Here is a 26,965-nt window from a genome sequence, read left to right on the forward strand (position 1 = left end):
ACTTTTTAGCATGTGTTAAGTACTAAGTCATATGACTTGAGTTGTTCAGCTGTAAAATTGGCACAAAAAAAATAGCATGCTAAAATGCTAATCCTAGCATGATGCCGATTAGCATATGTCAAGTATACCAAAACATAAGACTTTGAGGTGTTCAGCTGCAAAATTAGCTAAAAAAGTTAGCATGTGTCAAGTACCAAGTTATGAGTCTGAGGTGTTTGGCTACAAAATTGGCTAAAAAAGTTAGCACGTCAATGTGAGCGTGAGAAATGCTAACAGTTAGCATGTGTCAAGTACCAAGTTATATGAGTCTTAGGGTGTTGGCCTACAAAATTGGCTAAAAAAATAGCACGCTAATGTTAGCATGAGGAATGTTAGCAGTTCGCATGTGTTAAGTATCCAAATTATATGAGTCAGAGGCTTGGTTGCAAAATTGGCTCAAAAAGTTAGCACGCTAAAATGCTAATGTTAGCATGCTAACAGTAAGCATGTGCCAAGCACAGACATCTTATAAGTAGACGCAGCATTTGCTGCTGTGATGCGAGAAATTCGGCCGCCATCTTGAAGTGGTGATGAGGAGCCGGCGAGCAGCCTGAACTGACAGTTGACAGGTAGAAAACAAAGATGCCGGGCTGGTGTTCAGCGTTTTCCTGCTCAAATGAGCAGACTGTTGAAAATAGGAATCGGGGGATTACTTTTCACAATTAAGATTTAACATTAACGTACTATTGGTTGTGTTTTGTGAAAAGAATATTACCACAGAGTTGAGAAGGAGCAATGTGTTACGGCTCAGGCTCCTGCCAACGCCGCTCATCCGTCTGTGCGCACCTCGGGACACGCCCACGGGTGTGCACATCCAGGGACGCGCCGCGCGCGTCTCCGCCCTGCTGCAGCCACCAGCTGCAATCACTCGCTGGCAATCTGCACACCTGCGACTGATCAGAGCGAGATCAATAAAGGACCAGTGGACCCAAGGATCGTGGCGGGAACTTAGTTTTTCTCATGGTGTACCTGCCTTCCCGAGTCTTCCCTCCTCGAGATCTCCCGTTGTTTCCTCGGTGTTTTGGACTGCCTTCTTCGTTTCCCGACTCCTCACTCGCCCCTGGACTCTGACGTCTCTCTCTGCCCCACGGACCCCTCGCTGAACTTGGACCCCTTTTGCCTTGCCCTCTTTGGACTTGTCTGCCTTTTCTCATCAACACTTGGTAACACACTTCAGATATCTACACACATAGTCTTACACCACACACACTCTTGTATTTTAGTCACACACTCTATTTCTATAGTTTAGTTGTATTGGTTATTATTATATATATTTATTATATATAATAAATGATTGTATATACTGCCCCCTGGTGTCTGAGCCGTCACCTCTCTCAGTAAACACAACAGTAAGTTCCCGCCGACATTATTAAAGGACCTGACGGCACAGTTCCTTAGCCCCTCCCCAGTGACTTTAGTTCCGCCCCTGTGAATTTTTTTTTTTTTTCTGCCTCTTGCCCCATTCACCATGTCTTTTTCTTTTTTTCGCTTCAAACCAGAGGATTTGTCTTGTCCTGCCGAGCAGTCTTGGAAAGGCATGTTCAGTAGCGAGATAAGCAAGGAGGAATTTTCTCGTCGCCTGGACACCCTCCTCCCACCCTTAGAGACTCAGTCAGCAGGAAGCGTCTGGAATCCGCCTTTGGAGGGGGGGAATGGTACCGACAGCCGTGCTGGTGAGGTAGCACAGCTGCGGCCAGCAAGACCGCTACCATCGATCTTTCAGTTTGCCTGGCCGCACCCACCAACCACGCTACCAGCACTTGTCCCCGAGCTAGCGTCCGAGCTAGCACCTGTCCCTCGGCTAGCGTCCGAGCTAGCACCTGTCCCTCGGCTAGCGTCCGAGCTAGCACCTGTCCCTCGGCTAGCGTCCGAGCTAGCACCTGTCCCTCGGCTAGCGTCCGAGCTAGCACCTGTCCCTCGGCTAGCGTCCGAGCTAGCACCTGTCCCTCGGCTAGCGTCCGAGCTAGCACCTGTCCCTCGGCTAGCGTCCGAGCTAGCACCTGTCCCTCGGCTAGCGTCCGAGCTAGCACCTGTCCCTCGGCTAGCGTCCGAGCTAGCACCAGCCCCTCGGCTAGCGTCCGAGCTAGCACCAGCCCCTCGGCTAGCGTCCGAGCTAGCACCTGCCCCTCGGCTAGCGTCCGAGCTAGCGCCTGCCCCTCGGCTAGCGTCCGAGCTAGCGCCTGCCCCTCGGCTAGCGTCCGAGCTAGCGCCAGCCCCTCGGCTAGCGTCCGAGCTAGCGCCAGCCCCTCGGCTAGCGTCCGAGCTAGCGCCAGCCCCTCGGCTAGCGTCCGAGCTAGCGCCAGCCCCTCGGCTAGCGTCCGAGCTAGCGCCAGCCCCTCGGCTAGCGTCCGAGCTAGCGCCAGCCCCTCGGCTAGCGTCCGAGCTAGCGCCAGCCCCTCGGCTAGCGTCCGAGCTAGCACCAGCCCCTCGGCTAGTCTCCGAGCTAGCACCAGTCCCCAGGCTGGCCCCCACGTCTCCACCAGCTCCCAGGCTGGCCTCGACCTCAGCACCTCGGCCTGCTCCGCCGACTCCAGCACCTCGGCCTGCTCCGCCGACTCCAGCACCTCGGCCTGTTCCGCCGACTTCAGCACCTCGGCCAGCTCCTCAGCTGCCCTCCTCGTCTCCGGCTTTGACGTCCGCTGCTTCCACGCCTTTGACGTCTGCCGCTTCCACGGCGCCGATGACGTCTGCCGCTTCCACGGCGCCGATGACGTCTGCCGCTTCCACGCCGCCGATGACGTCTGCCGCTTCCACGCCGCCGATGACGTCTGCCGCTTCCACGCCGCCGATGACGTCTTCCTCCACGCCTGCCTCGCCGATGACGTCTTCCTCCACGCCTGCCTTGCCGATGACGTCTTCCTCCACACCGCCGCCGATGTCATATCCTCGTTTCCGGCGAGACGCACCATGGCGCCAATCACGTCCGCCTTCCCGACGGCCAAGATGGTGGCCGTCCCTTGGTCGCCCGCCTCGCCGGCTTCAGCGGCGTTCTTCTCGCCGCCGCCATCAGACTCGTCCTCGGTGGATTCGGGTACACTGGGGCCGGCGACCCACCACCAGTTCTCCCCTCCACCCTCCCTTGTTTCGTGAGTATGTTGGACATCTGGAATCTGTCCATGGGGGGGGGATACTGTTACGGCTCAGGCTCCTGCCAACGCCGCTCATCCGTCTGTGCGCACCTCGGGACACGCCCACGGGTGTGCACATCCAGGGACGCGCCGCGCGCGTCTCCGCCCTGCTGCAGCCACCAGCTGCAATCACTCGCTGGCAATCTGCACACCTGCGACTGATCAGAGCGAGATCAATAAAGGACCAGTGGACCCAAGGATCGTGGCGGGAACTTAGTTTTTCTCATGGTGTACCTGCCTTCCCGAGTCTTCCCTCCTCGAGATCTCCCGTTGTTTCCCCGGTGTTTTGGACTGCCTTCTTCGTTTCCCGACTCCTCACTCGCCCCTGGACTCTGACGTCTCTCTCTGCCCCACGGACCCCTCGCTGAACTTGGACCCCTTTTGCCTTGCCCTCTTTGGACTTGTCTGCCTTTTCTCATCAACACTTGGTAACACACTTCAGATATCTACACACATAGTCTTACACCACACACACTCTTGTATTTTAGTCACACACTCTATTTCTATAGTTTAGTTGTATTGGTTATTATTATATATATTTATTATATATAATAAATGATTGTATATACTGCCCCCTGGTGTCTGAGCCGTCACCTCTCTCAGTAAACACAACACAATGATCTTCAATAGTACTGAAATCATAGCCACTAGCAAACAAGACCATAATAGAATTGCTTGTCAATTAAATTAATTAAATTTAAAAATGTCATACTTGAATAACATAAAGTTGAAATAAATGATGAAGATAAAGATTGTAAGACATAATTTGGTTTTATTCTGAATTCAGTGAAACAGATTGGTGGTTTTAGCTGATATAAAGACTTTCAGGTGTTTATATATGTTTATGTTTAAGTATTTGGCAGACACTTTTTTCAAAGCGACATACATAACAAATACATATACAACAATCACTGTAAACATTATCATTTAAGGGAAGAATGTAATACAAAATATCAATACAAAGTGTCAAGATAGAATAAACTCTCTGCTGCTGCAGCAACAGAGATACAGTCTATAGGTCCCTAAGATATATATATATCTAATGTATTCATACATTGTTTATGTAGAATATACGGATGTATATATAACCTAATCATATTGTTTCCTGAATTTAAAAATAGCTGACCGTTTTTTTCCCCTTTCTCTGGGATTATATTCCCAGTTTTGATCTCGGACGTCTGGTCACTTATAGCATATAAGAATATTCTATTACTATTAAGCAAACTATGAATAATAAAACACGCCAAAACATGTGTCCTTTATCATATGACACAAAAACGCGTAAAAATCAGTGGGATTCAGTGAGATAAGATTAATTAAATGCGCTGACAGTTCATTGCTCCTGCCAAATGAATTGTACTGAGTGGAGCGGATCACCACTCCAAGATGGCGTCCCCGCGTCTCGTCAGCGCAAGTAGGCACTAGCACTCGATCGTGCGTACCCTTATAAGGTGGTGCCAAGTACCAATTCATACGACTCTGGGGTGTTCGGCTGCAAAATTGGCTAAAAAAAATGTAGCATGTGTTAACTACTAAGTTATATATGTCTCTTGGGTTGTTCAGCTGTAAAATTGGCTAAAGAAGTTAGCATGCTAAAACGCTAATGTTAACATGCTAACAGTTAGCATGTGTCAAGTAAGAAGTCATATGACACTGAGGCGTTTGGCTGCAAAAAATTAGCATGCTAATGATAGTAATGCTGCCTGAGGCTGAGCCAATCAGTGGCCACAATACTCAACAGTGCTGTCAAATTGCTTTGGTCTTGTCTCATGGTCAATCCTACTGTATTATTGGTATTTTTAGTTCATTTAGCCATTTTTATGCTTGAAAATGCCTAATTTAGGACAATATTCAGTGGAATAAGCATTGTTACCGATAACACAAAGCGAAGTAATGGATGTTGTGTTCAGACAGCTTAGCATACAAACCCCGTTTCCATATGAGTTGGGAAATTGTGTTAGATGTAAATATAAACGGAATACAATGATTTGCAAATCCCTTTCAACCCATATTCAATTGAATGCACTACAAAGACAACATATTTGATGTTCAAACTCATAAACTTTATTTTTTTTTTGCAAATAATATTTAACTTAGAATTTCATGGCTGCAACATGTGTCAAAGTAGTTGGGAAAGGGCATGTTCACCACTGTGTTACATCACCTTTTCTTTTAACAACACTCAATAGACGATTGGGAACTGAGGAAACTAATTGTTGAAGCTTTGAAAGTGGAATTCTTTCCCATTCTTGCTTTATGTAGAGCTTCGGTCGTTCAACAGTCCGGGATCTCCGCTGTCGTATTTCACGCTTCGTAATGCGCCACACATTTTCGATGGGAGACAGGTCTGGACTGCAGGCGGGCCAAGAAAGTACCCGCATTTTTTTTTTTTTACAAAGCCACGCTGTTATAACACGTGCTGAATGTGGCTTGGCATTGTCTTTCTGAAATAAGCAGGGGCGTCCATGAAAAAGACGGCGCTTAGTTAGCAGCATATGTTGTTCCAAAACCTGTGTGTACCTTTCAGCATTAATGGTTACCCATGCCTTGGGCACTAATGCACACCCATACCATCACAAATGCTGGCTTTTGAACTTTGCGTCGATAACAGTCTGGATGATTCGCTTCTCCTTTGGTCCGGATGACACGATGTCGAATATTTCCAAAAACAATTTGAAATGTGGACTCGTCAGACCACAGAACACTTTTTCACTTTGCATGAGTCCATCTTAGATCATCTCGGGCCCAGAGAAGCCGGCGGCGTTTCTGGATGTTGTCAATAAATGGCTTTCGCTTTGCATAGTAGAGCTTTAACTTGCTCTTACAGATGTAGCGACAAACTGTATTTAGCAGAGGTGGGACCAAGTCATTGCTTTGCAAGTCACAAGTAAGTCTCAAGTCTTTACCCTCAAGTCTCGAGTCAAGTCCCGAGTCAAGACAGGGCAAGTCCGAGTCAAGTCCAAAGTCAAGACTGGAAAGTCTCAAGTCAAGTCCCAAGTCCTGCATTTTGGGTTTCGAGTCCTTTCAAGTCGTTTTAACCACAGACTAATATATTTACACAGATTGTGTATGCTTTTAAAACGCTGTATTTATTTATTAAAACAAGTGCATTTGAAATTGCAGGGAAAAAGATAGTGCTGACATTGCACTTCAAAATAGCACTATTAACCAGTCATTTTAAACATGTAACTCATTCCTTTACAGAATAAACACATTTGAAAAAAACAAGTGCAACTGTACTTATTTGCACCAAAGTGTTAACATTGTATTTCCATGGCATATTGCATTGTAACTAGTTCCACAGCAGTTTCTATCCTGTTCTTACCTTATCTCATTGATCTCATCTCATACTGTATGTGTGTTTATGTGTGCGTACACATGAAAAACATAACAAATATATGAACATAACAATGAACAGAGTTGTACTTTTTAGATGTCAGGACCCTATGCAATATGTACACATATTCTTAATATAGTATACATTTTAACTGACCTTTATTTGACTATGTTTGTCTTTTTGTAGGTGGCTAAAATACGCGGTGCTGCTGACTGCCGTCTAACGTTATGTTACTGTGTGTGATACATTGACTAACGTAATGTTACTGTGTGTGATACATTGACTAACGTTACTGTGTGTGATACATTGACTAACGTAACGTTATGTATAGGTACCTCATGCAACCCTGCTTAAAAAAAAATCACTTGACAAAAAGTATGAATAAGGTAGCAAACTGCAGTGGACGCAACAGATTGCCGTGTTTGCAATAACGTTATAACCATAGACATCTTATAAGTAGACGCAGCATTGGTTGCTGTGACGTGAGCAATTTGGCCGCCATCTTGAAGTGCTGATGAGGAGCCGGCGAGCAGCCTAAACTGACAGTTGAAAGGTAGAAAACAAAGATGGTGTTCAGCGTTTTCCTGCTCAAATGAGCGGACTGTTGAAAATAGGAATCGGGGGATTACTTTTCACAAATAAGATTTAACATTAACGTACTATTGGTTGTATTTTATGAAAATAATATTACCACAGAGTTGAGAAGGATCAAAGATCTTCAATATTTGTATGTGAAAATCACAAAGAAATCTTCTGGTGGAGGATGACGCCCCTACAGGGGTTTGGTTTACAAACTTTCAGCCCCACCAAGAACAAAATTCACCAGCCGCCACTGATTATGATGCATTCTCATTTTAGGCAAAGTATAAGACAATACTTTCTTAACAGTATAATTGTAACCAGGAATAAGTCTTCAAGTAACAATATTCAAATACTAACAATGTTGGGTTAAACAGAATTTGGTTTTATTCTGAATCCAGTGAAACAGATTGGTGGTTTTAGCTGATATGAAGACTTTCAGGTGTTTATTTATGTTTAAGTATTTGGCAGACGCTTTTATCCAAAGCGACTTACATAAAATAATACATATAAAACAATCACTGCAAACATTATCATTTAAGCGAAGAATGTAATAGAAAATATCAATACAAAGTGTCAAGACAGAATAAACTCTCTGCTGCTGAAGCAACAGAGATACAGTCTATAGGTCCCTAAGATATATAGATATCTAATGTATTCATACATTGTTTATGTAGGATACACGCATATGTATATATAACCTAATCATATTGTTTCTTCAATTTAAAAAGAGTTTACCGTTTTTTTCCCCCTTCTCTGGGATTATATTCCCAGTTTTGATCTCGGACGTCTGGTCACTTATAGCGTATAAGAATATTATATTACTGTTGAGCAAACTATGAATAATAAAACACGCCAAAACATGTGTCTGTTATCATAGCTACACGTATGACAAAAAAGCCCGTGAAAATCAGTGGTATTCAGTGAGGTAAAATGAATTAAATGCGCTGACAGTTCATTGCTCCTGCCAAATGAATTGCACTGAGTGGAGCGGATCACCACTCCAAGATGGTGGCCCCGCGTCTCGTCTGCGCCAGTAGGCAGTAGCGCTCCATGCTGCGTCTACTTATAAGATGTCTATGGTTATAACGTTAGCAGTGAGTTTGCAGCCTCACTGATTTAACTACACAGAAAATAAAAGTCACGTTACTTAGCCAATAAACGTTATCTTACATTCAAAACTTACCCTTCTTTGTGCAACTTCAAATGTCGAACGAAGTTGGAAGTTGTTGCGTCTCCGTCTGTAATATTCGAACTGCGTGATTTGCATACGGCAATTCGTTTTTTGTTGACCAAGTCGTAGTTTTTATACCCGGAAAAAACCAACTTTAACATAATTGTTTCTCACTGGCACGTTGTTGGACAACTCTTCCTCATTGGTTGTACTGCAATTTGATTGGATGAATGCTGTGTGATGAAAACAACGTAGATCTAATTTGATTGGCTGTTGTACTGACAGCACACCAGCTGACAGGAATAACACGCTGATAGACAGACGAAGAAAATGAAAAATACGGAGCGCTCCCAAATAACTTTTTAAGCTTTGGATTTTGGGGAAAGTGGCAAGTCATGTCAAGTCAAAAGGCTCAAGTCCAAGTGAAGTCACAAGTCATTGATGTTAAAGTCTAAGTCGAGTTGCAAGTCTCTTTACATTTTGTCAAGTCGAGTCTAAAGTCATCAAATTCATGACTCGAGTCTGACTCGAGTCCAAGTCATGTGACTCGAGTCCACACCTCTGGTATTTAGTGACAGTGGTTTTCTGAAGTGTTCCTGAGCCCATGTGGTGATATCCTTTAGAGATTGATGTCGGTTTTTGATACAGTGCCGTCTGAGGGATCGAAGGTCACGGTCACTCAATGTTGGTTTCCGGCCATGCCGCTTACGTGGAGTGATTTCTCCAGATTCTCTGAACCTTTTGATGATATTATGGACCGTAGATGTTGAAATCCCTAAATTTCTTTTGAAACGTTGTTCTTAAACGGTTTGACTATTTGCTCACGCAGTTGTGGACAAAGGGGTGTACCTCGCCCCATCCTTTCTTGTGAAAGACTGAGCATTTTTTGGGAAGCTGTTTTTATACCCAATCATGGCACCCACCTGTTCCCAATTAGCCTGCACACCTGTGGGATGTTCCAAATAAGTGTTTGATGAGCATTCTTCAACTTTATCAGTATTTATTGCCACCTTTCCCAACTCCTTTGTCACGTGTTGCTGGCATCAAATTCTAAAGTTAATGATTATTTGCACAAAAAAAAATGTTGATCAGTTTGAACATCAAATATGTTGTCTTTGTAGCATATTCAACTGAATATGGGTTGGAAGTGATTTGCAAATCATTGTATTCCGTTTATATTTACATCTAACACAATTTCCCAACTCATATGGAAACGGGGTTTGTATATTGATTGCCCTATAGTGTGTTGATTTTTGTAAATTTAATGGACCAAAATGGTCCCCGTATCCTTCAGTTTCTCTTTATGTGGTCTTCGCTGGAAAAATGTTGGACACCCCTGTAGTAGATGGTCGACTTCTTTCTTTTTTGATTAAAGTGACCAAAAGCAGTGTGTAACTGGCGCCCCAGCAGCTGTTTACAGCAGGCATGCTGCATATCACAGTGATGGATGTTAGCGCCAAGGACAATAATGCGGCGTAGAATCGCTCATTGTCAACGGCTGCTGTGCTGAAATAGACTGCTCTGTTATGACAATGCTTGCATGTAGTTCATCATGCACGGTGTAAAAAAAAATAAAAGACACCAAAAAACCCTGTTTGAAATGCTATAACTACCAGTGGTGGCACTACTAAGCCAATTGGACCTGTTGTTGTTTTCCCAGGTGTGTTAATGCACTGAAATGAAGGAGATGCATTGCAAGGATGATATTTAAATCCCGTCCGTCTGCAAGTCATGTAGTGTAAACTGCTGTCTAAGCAGGAGGTAGACCTGGCTGTTAAGAAATAACAGTTGTTTCAAACAGCTGCTGAAGTGTGCGTGTAGGGGAGGTGGTAGGCTGGGAGGGGGCTTGCAGAGGGGGCAGCTGTCAAGACAGAAGAAACCGTTTGCTTCATACGTTTCCTTTTAAGGACGAAACTTTCCTCAAAAATCATGACCCGTTTTAGACCCATCTGCTTGATCCCGATAAAGACACAGTGATAAAGACGGGAAGGGGTGGAGGGGTTCCCGGGCTGGAAGTGTCTGATTGGCATTAAGAGAGGTCGGGGGCTTCTGACCAAAATTTAAAAAAAGGTATTGATTTAATCTAGGATTTGCCTAACTTTCTCAGATTAAGACCAACATAATTTGTGTTTCTGAAGTTAGATTTTTATAAAAAGTTTGTAAACAGTACATATGGCATGATTTATTTGCACTGTTCTTTTCCCATGGTTGAATGATTGACGTCTATATTTTAGATTGGAATGAATGGATTGTCACTCGTTTGGACAGGGTCGGAATAAATATTGTACATATATTGACCCAGATCTTTGGTGGTCCAGGATGTTTTTGTTTTAACTTGACAGGGCTTTATTAACTTTCCATCAGTGATCACAATTGAATTCAGCTGATAGTTTCTCTTTGCCAGCATTGAACAAAGAGCACATGCCACCAAGTCAAGTTCTGATTCTGATTAAAGAGGACACGTTTGATGGCCTTTTTTCAACCGTCTGAACGGTGGGAAAGTCACAGGAACTCAGATCTAAGAAAAGACAATTCATGATGAACAGAGCATCATTTAAAACAATTATCTGGATGTGTCGTTACTTTGACTACCTTAAAACTGCGGGCCAAAGTAGCCCAAATCAGATTTTTTCCAGCTGACTGTTTACACTGCAGGTAAAATGTGATATTTTTCAAACTCCAGTGTAAACGCGCAAAGGCCCCAATGTGGCCTCGAAGTAACTTGCATGCGCAGTTCCATAATGAAAACAAAGGAAGCTGTGATTCCGTAAATGAACAAGGGAGTTGCTACTACTACAAAATAAAATAAAAGTCGCCACCTTAGATAAGGTCGCCACACCTTAAAAATTTGTGTTTTTTTAATCCATAATGTATAAATGGATAGATATAGTGTAATATAGGGGTGTCAAACTCATTTTAGATCGGGGGCCAAATGGGGAAAAATCTACTCCCAAGTGGGCCAGACTGGTAAAATCACGGCAGGATAACTTAAAAATAAAGACAACTTCAGATTGTTTTCTTTGTTTAAGAATAGAACAAGTACATTCTGAAAATGTACAAATCATAATGTTGTTGGGTTTTTTTTACACTTATGTGTTGCGGTTAATAGTATTCTATCTTTATTTGTCGTTATTTATACTTTCTGAATAAATGATGTGATAATGTTCATCAGTCAACTCATTGGTGTTAATTTTCAATCTATCAAGATAACAAAAATAATATCAAAATCAAATTACAGTATGTTATTTATGTAGTTTGATAATTTTCCTCGACTGGTACACTCACATTATGTGGTTTATTATTTTTTTTACATTTGTAGCATAATCTACAAAGATGCAAATAATTGCTATTACGACATCTAGTGGACACATTTAGAACAGCTGTTTCTTTCATTCAAAAATTTTGGCTCATTTTTATACTTAGCAAACTTATCCTGCGGCCCGATCCGGCCCGTACGTTTGACACCCCTGGTGTAATATATTTGGAAGGGTTCTAGTCTTTTTATGGCTGTTAAGTAGATGAGGCATGGACATCAGCGTGGATCTATGTCAGATTTATTTTTCAACTCACATGTAAGTAACTATGCCACAGCGTCAATTCCGGTCCTTCAACAATCACTATTTTTTCGGAATCAAAATATATATTCATGTATTACATATAGCCTATTTGTGCACTATTGACTAGTGACGCACCGAAAATTCTGACGTCGAAAATAGACTTTGCTCAACCAAACCGGATGTTGTGATGAAATATCCACTTTCGCTGGCGGGCTGCATCTTTCCCCGCGCACAAGAATGACTAAAACCGAACGAAAAAGTCACATACGGCTCGCATTCAGGTTGAATTGCATTTAGACTGAAGTCTCATTTGTTTAGATTCCAATCAAATTCAGGACTAACTCTTGTGGTGGCCTGAATCTGATGCCAAAAGATCAGAATTTAAGCACTTTGGGAGCAAAACTGACAAAAAAAATCTGATCTGTGTTACTTGAGGGCCAAAAATCAGATTTGGTGTGCAGTGTAAACGGGGTCGTTGTCAAGGTCTGGATGAAGACTTAAACCATAAACCTTAGATGAAAAGAAACTGGTTGAGATGATTAGGAACAGGGTTTGGCCAGGCCCTGACCTCAACTCTATCGAACATGTGTGGACTATATTAAAGAATACCAGGAAACCAACCAACCGACTGGGGTTGTCTGTATTCGTTTTCACTCCCGATACAATACCAATATTAAAGCCTTGAGTATTGGTCGATACCGATCTCGATCCCATACGATTTTAGCATAAATCATTCCCACTTTTAGTATTTTGTAGAGTGGAATGTTAGCAAAGGCCTGATATGGGGAAATTCCTCAAACAAAGCACAACGGTAGGTTTGAATAACACTAACCTATTTATCATTAAACGTCTTGCATGGACTTATGCTGTCTTTAAGTTAAAGTGGAGTGGTAATTAATTACTGAAATACAAAAAAAGACCAAACTTGTGTGCTTATTGGAGGACATTTAAATGTTAACTGGCTGTCGAGGGTTACAAAAGTAAAACGCGCTGCTGGATTCCTTGTAAAGCCCTAAAGTTTAGATGCAGATAAACCGATTTTGCTGATATCGGACCGATATCAATATCAGATCGGGACACCCCTAGTCTGTATATAGCCTGCTACTTCTGCATGTTGCTGCTGTAAATAAAGTAAATATAGAAACCTCCGTGAATGGTCTATATAGCAACAGTGAGTTTAGACGGGATCACACATAATCCACGAGTGGGACATCAATATCCAAATTCCCCTTAGCTTTGATAAATCCAATCCTAACAGTGACGGGAACGCCATACCATCCCTGTCCAATAGAGAGCATGTATCTCTGGTAGTTCCCAACAGACAATGAAACAAAGCTGAGGACTTGTTGAATTAGGTCCTGACGTTGAGCAACTCAAACATAACGTTGAAACAACATGCTTTTTGACGACGTTTAATCAATGTTAGGTTCTAACGCTGACTTGACCATTGACATTTGATAATTTTCCAACCAACAACGTGGATCCAATGTTAGACATCAAGGTTGTCTCAATTTACAAATACAACTATTTTGCAACGCTGTTTCAAAGTCAGTTTTAAAGGACATGTATGTATAATGAACGTTGTATGAATGTCTTGTGCCTGCTGGCTTATTTGTTTTTATTCAAAGCCAAATGTTTGTTTTGGTTGTATTTTAATCAAAACAATATATTGAACAGTGATTCTAAAACTGTGATACGCGTGCCACTGGGTACACTGCAAAAACTGAAATCTAAGTAAGACTAAATATCTCAAATAAGGGTGATATTTGCTTATTTTCTGTCTGATAAGATAATTCTTCTCACTAAGCAGATTTTATGTTAGAGTGTTTTACTTGTTTTAAGGGTTTTAGTCCGAAATGATCTCAGTAAGATATTACAGCTTGTTGCTGAGATTTTATGACCTGTATTGAGTAAAACATGCTTGAAACTAGAATATCAACTGATGCAAAGCTGTGTCATCAACACTCACAAGTATAAAACTACTTTTTTAAAGTAATAATTTCTTACTTCAAGCATGAATAAAAAAATCATGATGCCAAGCGCATATCATTATGTCAAGATAATGGCACTAGCATTTACTTATTTAAGAATATTTTTCAACATATTGAGCAAAAAGGTCTCTACCAAGAAAAGTGCACTTGTTATTAGTGAGAATATAATTATTTTAATGTATTTTTGGGTTCATTGAGGTTAGCTAATTTGACTTATTTTCTTGTTCTATTGGCAGATAATTTTGCTTAGTTCAAGTAAAATACCCCTAATTTTTGTATTTTTTTTTCTTGTTTTTGAACACTGACTTTTTGCAGTGTACGTCAAAGAAGTCTGTAAATATGTACTCTAAATGGAGTATCATTGTTGATGTTTGTGAGTTGTGTGTAATGTTACAGTGGCCGCCAAAAATATTAAATATGACTTGTTAATAAATAAAACCTACACCTTGTTTTTAATGAATACATAGGTCTTCTATGCTACTGAATTTTAATGATGGTCATTATGGTGGTTCTTGGAGAGGCAGTTTTTTTCTGAAGTGGAACTTGGTGAAAAAAGTTTGAGAACAGATGATATGTAAAGTAATTAATCTTGATTCTTAGTTGTAATAATTCTTAATCCATTCCAAAAAAATTTAAAAAAAATTTAAAATGTTTTTTCAATCTGTCCTGTCCAGCCACTCAGGGAAATCAAAGGTTGATTTAGATGCCCATATCTGCTGGACAGATTTACTTTAGAAAAGAGAAGTGTGGATTTTATTTCTCTTGTTGCCTTATTTGTATTTGACTTTATTAAATGTTTGGGTAGACACAACCACTTATTAAACAAAACCAGTTTTCTTTTAAGTAATATAGAAATTTATCAGAGCTGATTTTCTATTTTATAGAGCAGGGGTGTCAAACTCATTTTAGATCGGGGGCCACATGGAGAAAAATCTACTCCCAAGTGGGCCAGACTGGTAAAATCACGGCACGATAACTTAAAAATAAAGACAACTTCAGATTGTTTTCTTTGTTTAAAAATAGAACCAAGACATTCTAAAAATGCACAAATCATAATGTTGGGTTTCTTATACTTACATGTTATGGTTAATAGTATTCTATCTTTATTCGTCCTTATTTATACTTTCTGAATAAATGATGTGATAATGTTCATCAGTCAACGCATTAGTGTTAATTTTCAATCTATCAAGATAAAAAAATTAATTCAAATTACAGGATGTTATTTATGTGGTTTGCTCACTTTCTTCGACTGGTGCACTAACATCATGTGTTTTTTTTTGTTTTTTTTACATATGTAGCATCATCTACAAAGATACAAAGAATTGCTATTGCGACATCTAGTGGACACATTTAGAACAGCTGTCTCTTTCATTAAAAAATTTCAGCTCATTTTTATACTTAGCAAACTCATCCTGCGATAAAATCTGTTTGCGGGCCTGATCCGGCCCGCGGGCCTTACGTTTGACAACCATGTTATAGAGGAATGTAGTTAATCATAGAAGCGGCACCCAATGTTATGAGAAAAGTATTGATTTTGAATCGAGAATCACAGCCCAACTATAGATATTTGGAGATACAGTGTTTTTTTTTTTTTACAAATTTATTTGCCATGTTTCTCTATTTTGGCATAGTTTCAACAATTTCCAGAATTGCTTCTTCATGGTTTTAAATACATTGTTATTACTCGGACTTTAAAAAAAACAATTCCTCCCTAGCTGATGCTCTTAAGTACCAAATAGTTGGGAATACAACTATGATGCACATAAAAGCCTAGAATAGAATCAGACAAGTAGGTTAGTAACATCTTTCTTGGAAGTCCATTACGCCTCGAAATGGAACGGTGGATGGTGTGGGAGGTATTTACATTCTTACTACCCCCGGCGCGGCGACACGACGTGACAAATATGGAGCTTGGGGTCTCGACGACCTCCAGGCAGCCTGTTGAGGAGGGGAGGGAGGCCTGCGCAGCCACCGGCACCTGTTACGCTCCAATTCCCTAAAAGGAGAGACGGGAGCCAATCAGAGTGGAGAAGGCTGCCTGCGGCTGCTGCTGCTGCTGCTGCACAGGACATCCCAGGGAATCTGTCGTGTGCCGGAGGTCTGCGTCTACCGCCCCCCCACCCCATACAATATTGCATTTCAGCTGTCTGACTTGTGTTTGCCTTCCTCCCGCCCTGTGCACCCTACACATGCAAGCAAGTCCCCTTAGACGGCTCCTTGACTCCAACGCTCAGATAGGAGCTCGTGTTACCGTCACTCCATTCAATCACCCTCTTCCCCAGTGGCCTGTGGCAGCTTAGTCATATTAACACATCCTTAGCAGCCTGCATCGGGGACCCCCCTGTTGACATTTTTTTTTTAACAAATAGGAACGATATCGAAGCATGGTGACGTCTAAAAATCCTGAATGTGCACTTTTATGACACAACAGCATTTTAACCCCCCCATGATTGACCACACGTCACACTATCCTTCTCTAAGCCTCGAACTGTACTCGTAATATCCGTGACGTGTCGTTCTAAGGCCACAACTCCCCATTTTGGTGGCGTCCCCGACACAAGATCCACTTAACTCCCCCATGTTTCTGAGCAGCACAAATTTGGGCTTGTGTGAACTCCCGAGTCCGCCCACCGGCCCCCCCGGCCTGAGCATATTTAAGAACCCCTCACACTCTGGCCCTTCGTCCCAGTGGAAACTCCAGTCTTGCATCAAACTCTCGGTGAGTCCCATTACTGGTTTTCTTGCTGCACTCTTTAGCGGTATGGACGCGTTTTACCTCAGCTTTAGTCGAGGACAGGGTGTCACGCTTTTTAGTTCTGTGCTTGAAGATGAGGAAACATGATTTAGGACACAGGGGCCCCCTTGAAAAGGAGATGCTGCATCTCAAGGGGCTACTCCAAATACATTGAATTGAATGGAAGTGAGTTTAAAATTCAAATTTGATTGCGTTTTGATGGATTTTACGCATTAGATTTGACAATTGACTCTTATCATTTATTTTTTTGATGGGTAAGCTTTTACTTTCCCATTAAAATAAGCTGAGGGGGCTCCTTCTCAAAATGACCTCGGGCAAAATGCTTTTTTTTTGCCGTTCTAGAATATGACGAATGGTATCAGAATCAGAATTCATAATAGAAAGTTGTCTTGGAGTTTTGGTGCAGAAACAGCTAACATAATGCCAAAATAGCAAGAACTTAAGTAAGATCAAATATAAGAAGCAATTGACAATATATAAAATAGAATAAAAAAAAAATTAAAAGTCAAATATTTGCATAGTTACAATCAAAAATTAAAGTACCGTATTTTTCGGACTATAAGTCGCAGTTTTTTTTCATAGTTTGGCCGGGCTCCCGTGCGACTTATATATGTTTTTTTCCTTTTTTATTATGCATTTTCGGCAGGTGCGACTTATACTCCGGTGCGACTTATACTCCGAAAAATACGGTACAAGCCTTTTTTTTGCTGAAAAATGGGGAAAAATCTTTGGAGCAAAGTTATGGCGTACAATTTTTTTTCCTCGCTATTTCTCATCGCCTATATGTGTAGTATCTGTTATTTTAACCACGACTCTTTTGGTCAAAGTACGAGCCCCTTTTTTTTTGCCAAAAAATGGAAGACGTAAAAAACCAAGATGGCCAACTTCCTGTTCGTTTGGCGTTATGAGACTTTTATGTGCGTCCCGTCATGATAGACGTCTCCTGCGATTTTCGTGTCGACACGTGAAACTGGTAAGACGGGCTATTTGTTTTTTCTTCTAATTTTAAAGGTGGCGTGAGAGAGACAATTTTGAAATTTCAATTTTGGGACCCCAAAACTATTAAACCCGACGCGCCTTTTTGTGCATATTAAGGGCCAAACATATAGAAGAAAAAACACAGCAATTGCAATAGGGCCCTGGCGGTGGTCTGCATGGCCCCCTGCGGGGCTTACTCCGCTTCTCCGGCCCTAAAAATAGCACTTGGCCTCGGTGTGACTACAGTAGGACATGAGGAAAGATAAGTGTGTTTTTTTTAATGTTATTAAGTATACAATATTTTTCAGAGGTTTACTTATAACAATTTTACGGACAAATGATACTGTTTGTAGTCGTGGTCTTCCTCCTCCGGGGGGCGTAACAGAAAACAATACTGCTCCAAACAGAGGGGTACTGTTGCATGGCGACAGCTGAGGGAAGACCACTTGTTAAAGAACACACCGTCTCAGCTGTTAAGTGTCTCCGGTTTAATGATGAGATACAGTAGAGGGGGGGCGGGGGTGACACAAGGGTCTTGTGGGTAAAAATAGAGCAGTGGAACCAAATCATGTCCTGTTTTGGTGATACTGAAAAAGATACCTAATGATGTCGTGAAACCTCGATGTGTATTTTTTTTCAACTTTCTGTCCTGTGGCACAGAAGGCCAATCAACAACAAACCAAACATGTGCGACGACGACGAGACCACCGCCCTCGTGTGCGACAACGGTTCCGGCCTGGTCAAGGCTGGGTTCGCCGGTGATGATGCCCCCCGTGCTGTCTTCCCGTCCATCGTTGGACGCCCCCGTCATCAGGTTAGCGACCCCCTGACGGCCGGTATATCCTGGTTTGGAACCTAAAAAAAAACGGTGCGAATATGTGCCTTATTTCCTGCAGTTCTGAAGTGTATTTTCTCTCCTCAGGGCGTCATGGTGGGTATGGGTCAGAAGGACAGCTACGTGGGAGACGAGGCCCAGAGCAAGAGGGGTATCCTGACCCTGAAGTACCCCATCGAGCACGGCATCATCACCAACTGGGACGACATGGAGAAGGTGAGAATCAGTGCGGAGGACGCATGGGTGTCATCGTGCGTTGACATACTGACAAGCCCCCCATCGGTGTCGTCAGATCTGGCACCACACCTTCTACAACGAGCTCCGTGTAGCCCCGGAGGAGCACCCCACCCTGCTGACTGAGGCCCCCCTCAACCCCAAGGCCAACAGGGAGAAGATGACCCAGATCATGTTTGAGACCTTCAACGTCCCCGCCATGTACGTGGCCATCCAGGCTGTCCTGTCCCTGTACGCTTCCGGTCGTACCACCGGTGAGTGTCCTTTGGCGACTGTCACCAACAAGTGTAGATCTGACAAGTTGCCCCTTGGACAGGTATCGTGCTGGACTCTGGTGACGGTGTGACCCACAACGTGCCCATCTATGAGGGGTACGCTCTGCCACACGCCATCATGCGTCTGGACCTGGCTGGTCGTGACCTGACCGACTACCTGATGAAGATCCTGACTGAGCGTGGCTACTCCTTTGTCACAACTGGTGAGGAAGTCTGGGATCATAGCTCACTAAATAACTGACAAAAAGGAACTAAAAAAACTTTTAAAATCCATTTTCCCATTAAAAAAAAAAAGGAACTGAAATATACAGTAAATACAGTTTTAGGTTTTTACAAGTGTAAAAATAAGTCAACCACTTCCAGTCGTAAAACAATAAAACACTGAATGTGTACAAGTGTAAAAAGAAGTATAGGCCTGATCTACTAAGATCCAACAACCACGTGCGCAAACTATAATAAACATGGCTGTACTATTAGTGGGCGTGTTGCAGGTGATCTACCAAGACCACAATTGATAACAAGTGCAAAACTTGTGTGGACAGACCGCCCTATTGAAATAAGGATGGTCCTTATTTCTCCCCACATGTATGGCATCACATGCTCCAACGGTCCAATCTGTGCTGTTGTTGTTACGTTGTGGAACATGCAGCACACACCACCTTTTTTTTTAATTTTTGCACCAAGTTCCACCTGAGAAAACACTCCAAGTACCACCATAATGACCGACATTGAAATACAGTAGCATAGTAGGCCTAAATATTCATTAAAAACAAAGCAGAGGTTTTATTTAACGAGTATGTTTAATAATTTTATGGTTACTGTGACATTACACACAGGTTGAACAGTAACACTGTGTTTGAACATTTAATTGGGTGATTTGTTGGCGTACCACTAAATGGAGTCCGTGTACCAAAGCTTGAGAATCACTGATCTGGACAAGGGATTCTATTTTTGGCACGAGGAAGGTGCGCTCTGGGAGGCGCCGGTGTTGTGTTGGTGCATTAAAATGTATGTTGCAAGACATTTTTTTCATATACAATAGAAGACATATTAGTAATATATTAATTTATTAGTAATAATCTCTTAAACTAAAAAAATAACGGCAAAAAATACCAGCAGACACCAAAACAAATCAATGTTTTAATTAACCTCTTAATTTATTCAAGAGTAATAATTTATAAAATAATATTGCTGAATATGTCTGATATTTTTATTTTTACAGTCAAATATGTTGACACGCACACACAAAGGACGAAGGATTCTCTGTCCGTCGTCTGTCTTTGCAGTGCGATGGCCTCCTTTCTTTCAGTTTGCACGTGCATTTCAATAGTCGCAAAACCGCTTCAGTCTTGATAAATCACATTGCGAGTGCTCAATTATTATATTTGCATTTTCTCCTCCCAGTATTGTGGGGCGTTCAGCATATATTCTGCATATGCATTAATGCAGACAAACTAGATGGATTGCACTCTCGTCCCTAATGTACTTTGCCCGTTTAAAAGACGCAACCCTCTGCTCACGAGCTTAGTCGATCAGCTTTGCGTGCGCTATCAAGTTTGCACGTGTTTTAAGACACGCAAATCTTTAGTAAACCATGCACTAAGAGTAGTAAAACATTTTTTTTAAACATAAATAAGGATGTTTGTTAAGGCTATTGCAAAAGAACTATGAAAAAGAAAAGTTAGTCCTAAAATAGCAGTTGAATTTAGGTCTTTTTTTATATCATATCAGTATACATGATAGAGGAATGACATGTACTGTATGCAATGTGTACAGTTTCATATAATGCAGCGGTTCTTACCCTTTTTGTCCTTGGGGCCCAATTTTTCCACTGCAGAGTGGCCCGGGTCCCACTCAAATATTACCTCTAAATTAGTAATCCTACTGTTGCTTTTAATCGTATTCAAGAATTATATCCAACCTACTTACAGTTTAACAGGATAAAGCTTATCAACTGATATGAAACCATGTGTTAATCAAAAAAATATTATTATCAAGGCTTAGGTCAGGCTGATTACAAAAATAAATACTAATCAAATACACTGCAAAAGAAGGGATCTATAAAAACTGATGAAAAATAAATGTACCTACATTACGCAGCGCTAAAATAAAAACATTCTTACTGAATTAATAATAAATATGTTTCTCATACGCAGTGCTAAAATACAAATATTCTAACTGAATTATTAGTAAATAATAAATGTTTCTTATACACAGTGTTAAAATGAAAAAAATCTGGCTGAATTAAAAATGAATAATAATATATGTTTCTTAACTAAACTGTCAATAAACTTAAAGTGCAAATGAAAATACGGCTTCACCACTTTAGTCATACTTTTTTGCGTTTAAGAAACTTTTCTATGACTTTAGCTGCAGACTTCTTCTTTGTTTGATGTGGTCATTACTGCCACAAGTGGTGGAAAAGTATATTACAACTGAGTTCCGCTGCAGCTCATACGAACCACAGCTGAAAAACAGATATTTGTAGGCGGCCCTCTAGGGGGCGCTTGTGGCCGAACAACGGTTCAGAAACACTGATATACTGTATTTGTACATACAAATATTGTATATATAAATTGTATACAGTACAGGCCAAAAGTTTGGACACATTTTAATGCGTTTTATTTATTTTCATGACTATTTACATTGTAGATTGTCACTGAAGGCATCAAAACTATGACACCTGTAAAGTGAAAACCCTTTCTTGAAGCTCATCAAGAAATGCCAAGAGTGTGCGAAAAAGTAATCCGAGCAAAGGGTGACTATTTTAAAGAAACTAGAATATAAAACATGTTTTCAGTTATTTCACTTTTTTGTTGTTAAGTACATAACTCCACATGTGTTTATTCATAGTTTTGATGCCTTCAGTGACAATCTACAATGTAAATAGTCATGAAAATAAAGAAAATGCATTGAATGAGGAGAAGGTGTGTCCACACTTTTGGCCTGTACTGTATATAAATAGAATATGTTTGTAGACAAACTCAGTAATCTTTCCCTCCCTCAGCTGAGCGTGAGATCGTGCGTGACATCAAGGAGAAGCTGTGCTATGTGGCTCTGGACTTTGAGAACGAGATGGCCACTGCCGCCTCCTCCTCCTCTCTGGAGAAGAGCTACGAGCTGCCCGACGGTCAGGTCATCACCATCGGCAACGAGCGTTTCCGCTGCCCCGAGACCCTGTTCCAGCCTTCCTTCATTGGTACTAACTGACAAATACTAGAAACTGCATTGAAGAAGATCATAGTAATTCCCAGACACCATGGATTTGTTGTTAATTCTAATACATTTGCATAATTTCTGCGTAGGTATGGAGTCTGCTGGTATCCATGAGACCGCCTACAACAGCATCATGAAGTGCGACATTGATATCCGTAAGGACCTGTACGCCAACAACGTCCTGTCTGGTGGTACCACCATGTATCCCGGTATTGCTGACCGCATGCAGAAGGAGATCACAGCCCTGGCCCCCAGCACCATGAAGATCAAGGTGAGCGGCACGACCCGGTTTAGCTGATACAAAGAAAACGTTGTTTTGCCGGTTCACTCACCAACCTCTGGTCCGTCTCTAGATCATCGCTCCACCTGAGAGGAAATACTCCGTCTGGATCGGCGGCTCCATCCTGGCCTCTCTGTCCACCTTCCAGCAGATGTGGATCAGCAAGCAGGAGTACGATGAGGCAGGCCCCTCCATCGTTCACAGGAAGTGCTTCTAAGTCCCCACAATCAGCGCCACAACGCCCCACCAAAACGCAACTTTCCTACCCCCCGTCTGTATTTCTACTGTGCCTTATGCTGTATATACATGTACCGTTGTAATAAAAATAGCTGCTTAAACAGTCAACAGGTGTGTTTGGTGTGTTAAGACATTGGTGGGTTTGTTTCCCAAATAGTGGCAGTCACAGCAAATTATGGATACATACTAACTATACATCCTTTTTTTAACCATTAGAAAAAGGTAACCTGGTACCCGTATACAAAGTGCGGCCCGGGGGCCATTTTTAGCCCACAGCTATTTTTTTTTTGTCCTGTCCAGCTACTCAGGCAAATCATATTGTTGATGTAGATTCCCATATCTGCTGTTCAGATTTACTTTACTTTATGTCCCTTATTTGTATTTGAGTTTGTTAAATTAATTTACTAAAAGGCCTACTGAAATGCGATTTTCTTATTTAAACGGGGATAGCAGGTCCATTCTATGTGTCATACTTGATCATTTCGCGATATTGCCATATTTTTGCTGAAAGGATTTAGTAGAGAACATCGACGATGAAGTTCGCAACTTTTGGTCGCTGATAAAAAAGCCTTGCCTGTACCGGAAGTAGCAGACGATATGCGCGTGACGTCACAGGTTGTGGAGCTCCTCACATCTGCACATTGTTTACAATCATGGCCACCAGCAGCAATAGCGATTCGGACTGAGAAAGCGACGATTTCCCCATTAATTTGAGCGAGGATGAAAGATTAGTGGATGAGGAAAGTGAGAGTGAAGGACTAGAGGGCAGTGGGAGCGATTCAGATAGGGAAGATGCTGTGAGAGGCGGGTGGGACCTGATTTTCAGCTGGGAATGACTAAAACAGTAAATAAACACAAGACATATATATACTCTATTAGCCACAACACAACCAGGCTTATATTTAATATGCCACAAATGAATACCGTCCATATAACCCGCCAATACAACTCAAACACCTGCACAGCACACTCAATCCCACAGCCCAAAGTACCGTTCACCTCCCCAAAGTTCATACAGCACATATATTTCCCCAAAGTCCCCAAAGTTACGTACGTGACATGCACATAGCGGCACGCACGTTCGGGCAAGCGATCAAATGTTTGGAAGCCGCAGCTGCATGCGTACTCACGGTACCGCGTCTGCGTATCCAACTCAAAGTCCTCCTGGTAAGAGTCTCTGTTGTCCCAGTTCTCCACAGACCAATGGTAAAGCTTGACTGTCATCTTCCGGGAATGTAAACAATGAAACACCGGCTGTGTTTGTGTTGTTGCTGCAGCCAGCCGCAATACACCGCTTCCCACCTACAGCTTTCTTCTTTGCTGTCTCCATTGTTCATTGAACAAATTGCAAAAGATTCACCAACACAGATGTCCAGAATACTGTGGAATTTTGCGATGAAAACAGACGACTTAATAGCTGGCCACCATGCTGTCCCAAAATGTCCTCCACAATCCGTGACGTCATGCGCTGACGTCATCATACCGAGACGTTTTCAGCAGGATATTACGCGCAAAATTTAAAATTGCACTTTAGTAAGCTAACCCGGCCGTATTGGCATGTGTTGCAATGTTAAGATTTCATCATTGATATATAAACTATCAGACTGTGTGGTCGGTAGTAGTGGGTTTCAGTAGGCCTTTAATGTTTGGTGCAGCCGGACTGCAGCAGGAGGGGATAGAAAGAGAGAGAAAAGGAAGACAGAGGGAGGAAATAGCGGGGACGAGACTGGGATAAGACAGAGAGACAGCAACAACAACAGAACAACATCAGCAAATAGGATATGTACAAATATGATATGAAAAATGATAGCAAAGAAGCAGTTACTGAAGTAGATAGTAATGAATATGATTGCCCTACAAATGGAACAATACAAATACCAATAGAAGTAGCACTATTAATAATGAATAATACTAATAATTACCTCTTACTATCAACAATACAATTGTTTCAAATGCCACAATACATACATGTGATGAGAACTGTAAATTACTAAGGAAAGCAGATAAATGGAGGGGAAGAAAGAGAAGTGGACCGTATTAACCTTGTAGATTGCTATAGTGAGATTAGGTTAAACTTTATCAGTGTGCCGAGTTTTACCCAGTTTCACCTGGGAGGGACAACGTTAATATATGTTTGCTGAAACGGGATTATATGCATGAGTGTATGTTGTGTATGTACAGTTTGTGTATATGTATGTTTGTACAGTGGATGTGGGTGTGGATGTATGTATCGTGTATGTATGGACTGTATGAGTGTAGGTTTGTGCGAGCGCATGTACCTATGTACAGTATGTCCCCAGCTAATTTACACGTTCTAAAAATGCTAATATAAAAAAAACCATAAACGAGTAGAATAAAGGAGCATACAGGTGAAATGTAATGAGAAAAAGTTGCATCGTTGACTCTAATAACACATGTCAAAACTGTCAATGCTCAAAAACTAATAATGAAACAAAAGAAATGTTGTTGTGAATTGACCCACTGAAGGCTCCAATTATTCAAATATTCTGCTTTAAAATATTTTATAGGGAAACATTGCTCATTTTGTGTTTTGTGTTTGCCGTAACAATGACAAAAAATGGCATAAAACAAACTTGAAAAAAACTAAAAAAAATTAAATGATAAAAAAAAAATTAAATGATAAAAACCTATAATGGACGGATGGATCTGATGTTAAACTCTAGAGAATTAAGCATTGGAAAAAAAAAATGAAAAAAAATGTATGACTTATTTTAGCACTTTTATGAGAGGGGCCCTTTTAGATGCCTGAGAATTGTAACAAGAATGTTTTTTAAACAGTCATTGTTCAAAAAATAATAATGAATCAAAATCATTGTTTTTGTCAATTATTTACCTATTTTAGGCTCCAATTACTTTACCTCAAATATTCCACTGTGAAAGTTTTTTGGGGGGAACCTGTTGCATATTTTGTGTTTTTGCCTTAAAAAAAACAAGGTTTTCTATAACAAATAAGGTGTAAACCATTATGCCCTTTTATTTTATTTTAGTTTTAGTCATACTTACTATACCCAATGACGCATTTTATTCTTACTGGTTATTTGTGTATCTTTTTCTATATTGTTAAAATGCTTTTTTAGGTGAGGGAAAATTCAAAATACTGATGAAATGGAAATATGCCACCGCCTTATAAAAATTTTGCAATGAAAACACAACAACAAAAAAATTTAAGACAGAATTTTGGAATTATTCCCATCAATAGAGTAAAATTTGTTTAAATTACATTTTCCTGATCTACATATTTTTGTATAACTGAAACCACTACTCTTTCCTTGATTTAAAAAAACAGTAAAAAAATAAATAATAATAAATGTACATACACACACACACACACACACACATATATATATATATATATATATATATATATATATATATATATATATATATATATATATATATATATATATATATATATATATATATATATATTATATATAAATATGTATATGCATATATATATATATATATATATATATATATATATATATACACACAGTATATATATATATATATATATATATATATATATATATGTATATATACATATATATACATACATATATATATATATACAGTATATATATATATATATATATATATATATATATATATATATATATATATATATATATATATATATATCAGTGACGTGCAGTCACTAGAGGCAGGTGAGGCCCCGCCTCACCTGCCATCATGGAAAGAAAAAAAATGTAAAAAAACAAAACATTTTTATTAAATTGTTATATGTATCCAGTGATTATACTATAAAGTTATTTTCCATTTAACTTCACCAGTTTTAGATTATTTTTATTAAAAATCGCTGAATTTTCACATTTGCCGTTCAAATACTGAGAAGAGACGGTGCGGTGATCAGCAGCCAGTTGAGGCACGTCACTCAGTTGTGCCTCACCATGGATTGCGGACTCGGCTAACTGCTGGCCTGCTGTGCAGTGAGACCGTATTGCTATATGAACTATATTATACATTTCCATAGTTTAGTTAGCTGAGGTGTATAATGTACAGTGTATTTTGTCAACAACTGTATGTGTGTAACGTATTTCTTGTGCTGAGCGATCATAAAACGGCTGCAAAAGACGCACTGGCTGAGGCTACAGTAATCCCGCCTCCTGCACCCCCGCCGTAGATTGCAACCCCTGACGGGAGTGTTATATCAACTAAAGCCCACACTTAAACTTTCCACGTGCAAGATTGAATCTATTTAAAAAAGTTATTTCATAAGAAGCCAAAAAGTGCAAAAACAATAATGTTCGTGTTGGAGGAGTTGTGAATGACTGCAGGGCCACAACATTAGGTACACCTGCAGACTGC

The 26,965-nt window shown here is 40.9% G+C and overlaps 1 protein-coding gene across 2 annotated transcripts; it reads left to right on the forward strand.

The window, feature by feature from the left end:
• The first annotated feature begins 16,414 nt into the window (after nt 1-16,414).
• On the forward strand, nt 16,415-22,723 carry actc1a (actin alpha cardiac muscle 1a). Of its 2 annotated transcripts, none has more exons than XM_061987158.2 (8): nt 16,415-16,524; nt 18,199-18,352; nt 18,461-18,589; nt 18,666-18,861; nt 18,924-19,085; nt 21,890-22,081; nt 22,188-22,369; nt 22,452-22,723. In XM_061987158.2, the coding sequence occupies exons 2-8, from the start codon at nt 18,224-18,226 to the stop codon at nt 22,593-22,595; spliced, it is 1,134 nt and encodes a 377-aa protein (XP_061843142.1). In that variant the 5' UTR covers nt 16,415-16,524; nt 18,199-18,223; the 3' UTR covers nt 22,596-22,723. The 2 variants fall into 2 exon arrangements, with proteins under 2 accessions (XP_061843142.1, XP_061843143.1); XM_061987159.2 differs by having other exon boundaries at nt 16,500-16,524; nt 18,202-18,352.
• Nucleotides 22,724-26,965: the final 4,242 nt, after the last annotated feature.

This window comes from Nerophis lumbriciformis, linkage group LG26 (genome assembly GCF_033978685.3).
Source record: "Nerophis lumbriciformis linkage group LG26, RoL_Nlum_v2.1, whole genome shotgun sequence".
NCBI lineage: Eukaryota > Metazoa > Chordata > Actinopteri > Syngnathiformes > Syngnathidae > Nerophis > Nerophis lumbriciformis.